Source organism: Rhagoletis pomonella, unplaced genomic scaffold (assembly GCF_013731165.1).
Source record: "Rhagoletis pomonella isolate Grant_MI unplaced genomic scaffold, Rhpom_1.0 Rhpom_scaffold_00007, whole genome shotgun sequence".
Lineage (NCBI taxonomy): Eukaryota > Metazoa > Arthropoda > Insecta > Diptera > Tephritidae > Rhagoletis > Rhagoletis pomonella.
Genome location: NW_023458561.1, coordinates 63518515 through 63527502, shown reverse-complemented (window position 1 = coordinate 63527502; position 8988 = coordinate 63518515). Strand labels below are relative to the sequence as shown.

General features: G+C 35.5%; 2 protein-coding genes across 2 annotated transcripts in view; both read left to right on the top strand.

The window, feature by feature from the left end:
• The window catches only part of LOC118744040, a 29626-nt gene that overhangs the window by 17271 nt on the left and 3367 nt on the right, over nt 1-8988 (top strand). The window lies entirely within an intron of this gene.
• On the top strand, nt 4457-6052 carry LOC118744041 (odorant receptor 7a-like). Its single transcript, XM_036476799.1, has 3 exons — nt 4457-5208; nt 5279-5636; nt 5927-6052. Exons 1-3 carry the CDS (start codon nt 4457-4459, stop codon nt 5996-5998), a joined length of 1182 nt encoding a protein of 393 aa, XP_036332692.1. The 3' UTR covers nt 5999-6052.

Sequence of the window (8988 nt, the reverse complement as noted above, 5' to 3'; positions counted from 1 at the left end):
GGAGCAAATAAAAGAACACGTAGAGTTATCAATGTGTATACATCACAGTTTCTTTTCTCAGCGCCTATAAGCTTGCTCAATGGTTCACCTCCCAGCTTAGCATTAAGCTCCCAGTGTGCGCGAGGCTTAACGGTGATTTGCTAAAAAATCATTTCAAGTCATGTTTTAAACACGGAGCTCATGCCAGAGGGATGAAGGGTTCTGGGCCTTTCCAGGCTAGAATATTGTCACCTTATTACTAATGATTCCACAAGGTGCTGGTACTCAAATGAAGTTCGCACTGGGTGTAAAGATTGAACCAACCTTTAAATTTATTAACTTTACCTAATTTGCCAAAACGTCAATGCAGTTACGACCTTAATATTCAGTTGAAACAAATTCCCGTGAGTACTAGCCCTTGCGCCTTGATTAATGCGTATGCACTCGCCAGTTCATTTACCCACCCAATTGAATATAAAATGTAATAAATTGCATTTGATGTACATATGAGCCATATGCAACCGTCTTGGTTGAGGTCATGTGTATGGCTCTGATATTCACTTACGGTCATCTGATAAGCACCTGCCCAGTAGCCAAGTAAGCAATTAGAAAGAAAAGTAAGTAATAATAGAGTGAAAAACTTTTGTTTTCAATTTTGCTACAGGCGATGAAGATGATTTCTAGCTATTGCAGTTCAAAAATGTTTATGATATATAAATAACATTAAAAAAATACATGAATTTTCATTCTGTTGTCATGTTTAATCCATTAAAAATTAAAACACAAGTTTTCTCATTCGCATTTGTCCATTTGAAGCTCACTGGGAAATTAATTTACTTGCTACATCAGCATGTAACATTGCGCCTACGCATAAGGGTGCGTTCAGACAGAGCGCCAAGCGGCGTCGAATGAAGCAAGGCGGAACAAAGCGAAGTGTGCTTTCCTCATGGACTCTGCTGAAAACATACCACAGAACTTACGGTCAATGAAAAGCGGCAAAAATATTTGTTCAGTTTTATTCAAAAGATTCGTTGTAAAGTTCGTTTTAATTTGAATATTTTGATATCTTGTTTGCAGTAGCGTTATAAAACATAAAAATTTAATAGGAAATTTAAAATCAAAAACTGCTTTGTTTTCAGCTCCAAAATGCTTCGGAAAAAGCTTGCTGTATGAACACTTTCATATAACTACAGCAATTTGAAAGCTTCACTCAGCTCGGAACGGCTTCGCTCGGCTCAGTTCCGCTTGCTGTGTGAACGTACCCTAAGTCACGCAATGTTTAGACTTGAACTACCACACCCCTACGCATGCGTATATAAATGCTTACATATGTAAATGAATGCAAGTAGAGACAGGGGCGGATGCAAAGTGAAATTAGGGGCAATTGCTTCCAGAGTAATGTAATGTAAAGTTAAAAGCAATTGATTAAATTTTTTAAAGTTAACAGTGTGTTAACCTTTATTGAAATTTTTGTTGGAAATGGCTAAAAATGGTCGCAATTTTTTCACATACTGCGAAACCCTAGGGGGTCGGGGGCAAATTTTCCCTTTCTCCCCCTCGCACGTGGGTCCGTGCTTAAGTATTCAATAAATTTAAGCGTTTGCGCCTAAATGCGCATTTACAATCCCGTATCGTCCCGCAAGCATACATATCTACTTACATATATAGCAAACTAGTTTTGTATATATGGGGAATTCCACGCAAATTCGCCACCATTTGGCTTTTGTAGCTTTTTCTGCCAGATATTTTCGATTTTTGAAAAAAAGTTTCTAATTAATTAAAAAATTGGAAAAAATGGCTTTCATTCCAGTGAAGGTTTTTAGCAATAAGTTAAAAAAAATCTATCATTACGCTTTTTTTTAATCAAAAATGTATATCTATGTATTATATTAAAAATTTTAAAACTTTATACAAATTTTATAGAAACACTGGTCTAACAATTGTTCCAAATTTATGCCCCAAAAGTGTTTTGAAAAGAAAAAAATTTTTCGCAATGTTTTGGACATTAAAAAATTAGTTTTTTTCCAAAAAGCGATATCTCGAAAACGGCTGGACAAAAAAAAATCTGGGAGGACCCTCTGAGATCGTACTATATAACACAAAAATTTATGAAACAAATAAGAAATACATACGCCAAATGGTGTCCGATTCGGCATGGAATGTCCCATATGTGCACTTGTAACGCGTGCAATCACCAGCTCATTGCCAAAGGTCTGCTATGTTTTAATTAAGTTGTCAAAGGCATATTGTGATTGTTGTTGTTGCGAATTGTTGTTCTGACATTTGCTGCGTAACCGTCATTGAAAAAGTTCGAAGTGTTGTTGTAGGGAAGAAATCGTAGGTGTGTCACGGTGTTATGGGAAGCGCTTTATGGGTGTGTCTGCGAAGTGAATGTGTGAGTTGTTGAATCTTTGTTTTTGTTGGCCTTATTGCTGGCGCTTAATTGAAGCTGTTAACTGTCAGCCGATTACGTTTGATTTATGTAACATGCCACTTTTTAACGAAATGCAGGACATATTGAATCAGAAAATTGACAGTTTTAAATATTTAAAATCATTTTGCAGATGAAAAATTATTGAATTTTATAGTGAGTACGTAAGTATATACTTTTACTGCTAAATGCCAAATGGGAACTTAGTCGACTCGATTTTCATGGAAGACATGAAAATTCAAAATTAGCCTCAAATAAAGAAGATTCTATTTTTTTTTCTTTTTTAGGCCTGAAACCAGCATACAATAAACTTTTTAAAATGTTATAAAGAGATATTTCTTGCATTCATATTTTTTATTTATTTTTTATTCTTTACAAGCTCTTTTTAGGTCAAACATAGAAAAAATAGGATAGTTTACTTTTGAAGGCCGGTATTCAGGACAATTTTTAGTTCTCTGTATTTAACCACTTTAACCACTCAGAATCTATTCATCGCAATTGAATGTTTGGTACCGAGTTCATATATGTGTGTGTATGTATATCAGACGGCATTTTATCAATCACTTTTTAACCAGCTGCAAGATTTGTACATATCTGCCATTTGTCTATATGAACAACGTATAATTTTGTATTAATAGCTGGATAAATAAACATCCGTACATAGAATATTTATGAAGAAATTAAATAAAGTATCCAAGTTGTGAATAGTTAAAAAGGTTAAACCTCCTCTAAAACTTTCCAATATCAATATTTTCGCATACAGCATGATTTGGCACTTCCCATTTAGCTCTGCAAATGGCCTTGAGTTTTAACAGTCACACCGGTACGAGGGCCACTAATAAAGTCCTTCGACTACCTATGTAAGTTGCAATTGTCGCATTATGCGGGATCCAATGTGCACATGGCTTTCCATGGTGGGAGCGTGAATACCTAGAGCAGCCTAAGCACACACAAGGCATGTCACAGACAATCCGAATTTTGAATTTTTTTTATAAACAGTTACGTGGTGTCGTGGTGTATGAAATTTTAATATGAAAAAAGCACTTTATTTTTAATATCTTGACGGTTCAAACAAAAAAAAAATGGGCAAAAAATAAAATAAAAAATTAAAAAAAAAATCACCGCCAACTTTTATAAATTGGAGTTATATGAAAAAACCATGGCCAACTTTTATAAATTGGAGTTTTATGAAAAAACCACAAACGCCTCCAAAAACAAAAAAGTATTAAAAATTCATGTGATTTTTTTGCCTAAAATATCATTTTTATTACCAAAATTTAGAAGACTATGAAACTGCAACCCACATTTATTCTAAACATTCAGGTTAAAAATTCGAAATTTTGATGAGAATTTGTTCATTTTCTCTAAAACTGTATAATGTTTGAAATTTTGATTCAGATGTTTTTGGTTAAGGCATTGAGTTAACAAAAAAAAAGTATGCCATTTAAAAAATTCCTTGTGGAAATAGACTTGATGGCTTTTTTTATTTTTTAATGGCCCAGATGATCAATACAAATTTTGTCATTTATTGCCTGGTGAAAATTCAGCTTAACAGAAAAATTGTAGTTTGAAACCATTATAGTATTAAAAAAGCACCATTCATCTAGGTTAGACGGCCAGTTTAGGCTCATGGATGTACTGTTCTGTTTATGGAGTTCGTAAACAATAATCCAACGAAACCCTGCATTTGAAATTTGAATTTTTTTGTCCACTTCAAATTTTGAAGTGAACAGTAAAAAAAGAGCGCCCGTACTGTAAAATGTGCTAAATTCGTTAACGCTAAAAAAATGGGACTACTCAAATGACAGTAATCTTGTTAAATCAATAGTCTACTGAGCTTACTGACCCTCGTAGATTTTGATTTTGATTTGTTTTTTTGCAAATCATTGTATGTACACTCATAAGGAAATCAATACCGTAAATTTAATTAGTTATTCAAATTCAAGCAATTACCCTTTTTTCTGCCGCGAGTATCAACATATAAATCGCAATTCCAACTCGAAACCTATAGTTGATTTCAAACTCCAGCGAGAACGCCACGCAATAATGTTCGAGTTGGTAAAGGGTCGCGGCCGCAACGTGTTCGCCTCCAGCGACGCAGTCATCTATTTGTTCAATGGCTTCAGATATTCCGGCATTAATCCACCCGACAAATATCGTAAACAGTATTTCTTCTACACAATCCTAACATTTTCGCTTGTAATCTTCTCGCCAGTTATTAGCAATATTGGCTTGGTACGCGATCGAAATAAGCTCTCCGTCATGGAAATATTAAATGGCCTGCAAGCCTCCATAAATATCGTGGCTTTACCGATTAAACGTACCGTTTTAACAATGGCACAAAAGCGTCTGCGTAGCGTTGAGCCAATATTAAATAAACTCGATGAACGTTACACCCGACCCGAGGACAAGCTAAAGATACGCGAATGTGCCATAATGGGTAATCGACTTGTTTTGGGTTTTGCAGTTGCATTTCCCATGTATTACGCTCTGTCGCTTGTCGCCGCATTGGTGGATAGGCATGTGCCGGTATCGTTTTGGATTCCGAATGTGGATTGGCGTAGATCCTTGTGGGAATATTGGCTACAAGTTGGCTTTGATACAAGCCTGGGTTTATTTTTGATATATCAAGAAGTTTTGAGCGACTCATATCCGTCTGTTTATATTTACATTATACGCACGCAGATACAACTTTTGGCAGATCGTATGGAACGTTTGGGTTATGATGAGCAGAAAAGTTCAGATGATAATTACAATGAGCTTTTAGAATGCATTGTTATGCATCAGGAAATATTAAGGTGAGTGCGTTTAGGGTAGGCAATTCTCTTTGCGATTAAATTGTATACTTAAATACCATTATTCACATAGAATTGCCGAAATCGTGGGATCTATTATATCTGTGACGGTATTCACGCAGCTTCTGTTTACTGCGACCATTCTTGGCATCACAATGATTAACATTGCCATTTTTGCTGATTTGGCGACCAAGATTGCTGCAATCATTTATTTGTTGTGCGTACTCATGCAAACTTCGCCAACTTGTTATCACGCGTCATTTTTGCTGGTTGATTGCGAAAAGTTGTGCCAAGCTATTTTCAAATGCAACTGGTTTGCACAAAATAAGCGCTTCAATAATTTGCTAATCTACTTTTTACATCGTTCTCAACAATTAATACCCTTTTTCGGTATGAAATTGGTGCCAATAAATTTGGCTACCAATTTGTCGGTGAGCAATTGTTAAAACAAAAAAAATATATAACATATAGAGGGTTTCTGTTCGGACCGCTTGTCTGCAACTCTGATATTGGAACACATCTCTGATTTTTACTTGTAAATTTAATACACTAACGGATACCAAAGTTGAGATTTTTTAATATCAGGGTCGACAGTTAAGGCCGAGCTGGACTGCAATATTTATCAAAAAAAAAAAAAACATTTTCTAAAAATTGCAAAAAAAACATAAGCCCTCGATATCGAAACGGAGCAATAAAATCGAATAAGTCTACTTTTTTACAGATCGCAAAATTTTCTTTTACACTTTTCACTTTCATGGAAAAAATGGGTCTTGGAGAGAACTTGAAGGACTAATGGTGTGCGGTTGATGCAAAGAAAATAGAGGCATATTCAGCATATTTACATATGTAGTAGAAAATATTTTATCCGCACGATTTTAAATAAATAATTCAATAAAAATGAGCACCCAGTAGCTTCTGCAATAATATTTTGCTGTGTTTCAAATTAGACTTCATTTAAATTTATTTAATAGATAGGGCATGCAGAATCCAGGCGCACAGTGTTCTGAGGGTGGAAAAACTGCGAATTTGGAAATGTCAAACTTTTTACTTTAAATTTACTATTTAGTACTACAGTACGATCTCGTTAAAAGCAACTGATAAAATTTTGTGCTCTCGCGTTGATTGTGCTTGTTGCGATAGCTAACATTTCATTGCCCTCAACGCACAAATACTAAGGAAAGAGCTACGGGAAGACGACACTTTTTGTGGAAAATAAAACGCCATAAGTTACAAAAGAATTGAGCCTTACATAGGAAACTATGGAAAATAGTGGTGCGCGCTACCATTCCGCAGGGTCTGGGTTCAAGCCCGGTTTAACCAAATATCAAAAAAAAAAAAACAATTTTTTTCTAATAGCGGTCGCCCCTCGGCAGGCAATGGCAAACCTCTGAGTTTATTCTGTCTTGAAAAACTGCTTCTCGTAAACATACAAACGCAGTGCGGTGTCGGCGTAAAACTGTAGGTCCCTACTCTTTGTGTGACATCATAAAGGCGCACGCCACAAAACGAAGGAGAAGTACATAGCCTTGTATCTTAAAAAAATATGGTTAACGCCCAGAGTATTTTTGCGACACACTCGAAATTTCCATTTTCTACTCATTCCTTTTACAAAATAGAAAAAGAAAAATGTTTACTTGAAACTTCAAATTTGTTGTGCGCTTAAAAATCATTATCGCGCTTTTTTTTGTGAATATTTGCCTCTAATTTTAATTAGTTTGTTTTGAATAGTTTTATAATTGTACCGACAGCGTTTCGCGATGGTTTTTATGATCTCACCATTTACTCTTCACTCCAATAACTTTTCAATAAAAGTGTGCTTCGGTGTCATTTACTTTGGAATTTATTAATTAATTTACCAACCATTTCATTCGTCGTTTTATCACTGGAAGTGATAGCAAAGCTTTAAGTGGTGACATTTTTCTTGTGTATTTTCACAACGTAATTTTAATCAAGTGAATAGCACAAACAGCGAAAATTAAATTGAAATGTTACAGTGAGTGAAGAGGGTCAGCATTTTATCAAAGCAAGCAATCGCAGAAAGGTAGCGAATGAATAGGTGAATTTCAAGTAGCTTTTACATTGGGTTTCGGGAGGTTGAGGAAGAGGTTGAAAAATTGTTTTGAAGTTTCACTTAAATTACTTTACCCCACTAGGAAATACTTTTAGCCTTACTCGTTATTAGCCGCCATCGATTCACCAACACTTGGCGAGTGGTGAAACCAACGAAATTAATGAGGTACAGCCAAACTGGCCATCGTTCGTCGTTGCTAGCTAACTTTGTTGTGGCCTAGACATGCAAAATTTTTCGTTAAGCGACCGCAACTCAAACATAGCGAGCAGAGAAATGACGAATCGAAACTGCACTCCAAACTAATAGAATCTCTAAGCAAATGTTGTAACCGTTCCTTTATCATTTATAGCGACAAAAGAAATTTCGTTTATTTGCTAATATTATTGCGCAATGCATTATTTTAATTACTTTTATTGTAAACAGTAAAGAATCAGGTCAATTAGATCACTACTAACTACTTAATGCTATATGTAGTTGACATTGGCGCTGCGTTTGTTCGTTTCGCTAGCAAGCCAATTGAGGATAGGCGGAACCCTCCGAAGCACTTCGACAATAAACTTTTGAAAATATTTTGGCAGCAATCTAACCTCATTCCGCATTAACAGCTCACATACATGTGTACGTATGTTTACATATATTGATGAAATCCCACGAAATTCTGTTTCAAGTTGACAATAAGCAAAGGATGCAACCTTGAAACAATGCCAAAAATTAGCCATTGCCGATGCAGTTGGTGCATAGTTTCCAATTGTTGATAGCATGGATTATGCAATTAAAAGGCTGTAAGCTTGTCAAAGCTACATTTATTGGCAATGTTTTCATTTTCATTTTGAATGTCGATTTTTGGCAAATTTCAAGGTAGAGTATTTTTGGCGCTAAAAATGAAGGAGTTTGAATGAAATGTACCTATGTACATTCGAATCATTGCCGAATTGTGGGCCATAAGTTGTCACTACATTTGTACATTTCTTGTCCAAGTGAATGATTTGCAGCATAGTTATTACAATTGGTGGTGGGAATTTTGTATACGATCGAAATGTAAAATTGAAAAGTCTTTTTTCAAAAGTCCTATAATAAATTTAAGTTTGGCCAACAGGAGTGAAGCGAGCGCTATTGGAAACTCGCGTTCTTTAGTTAAGTGATAAGTTAACCAGTCGCGGAAATGGTTTTTATTGACCAAGTTTGGGGCATAAGGTGAAATAATTTTTTTTTAAAACCCCCAAGCCGTACAGGTTTTATCAGGGCTTTAAACCGCTCCAAAAATCGTTGCGGTTCGGTTCATTGGTTCAAATCATTTAGAAAAAAGTTATACTAGTTAAATAATAGGCAAGCAAAGGTAGCTTCAGGGCTATTGTAGCATACTTTTGGGCACACTCACGCTACTAATAAACGAAGGTAGTCATTCGACTAGTTCTACGATATATATATATGTATATAACGATAGTCTAGATTTTGCTCTAGTATTATTGTTATACGTATGTATGTAATTTAGTATGTAAATATGTACTTCACGTAAGTTTGGTTACATTCATAAATTAAGAACTTCCACCATTATTGTGGCTTCACTTGCAACCTGACCACCGTCACATGCCAAGGAATACCGCAGAGATCAAAAGTTACTGGTATAAATCGACAACAAATCACCCACATAAATATATACGTGAGCTTCTTCTTCTTCTTTTTTGGCGCTGTAACCGCCTAAGCGATTTTGG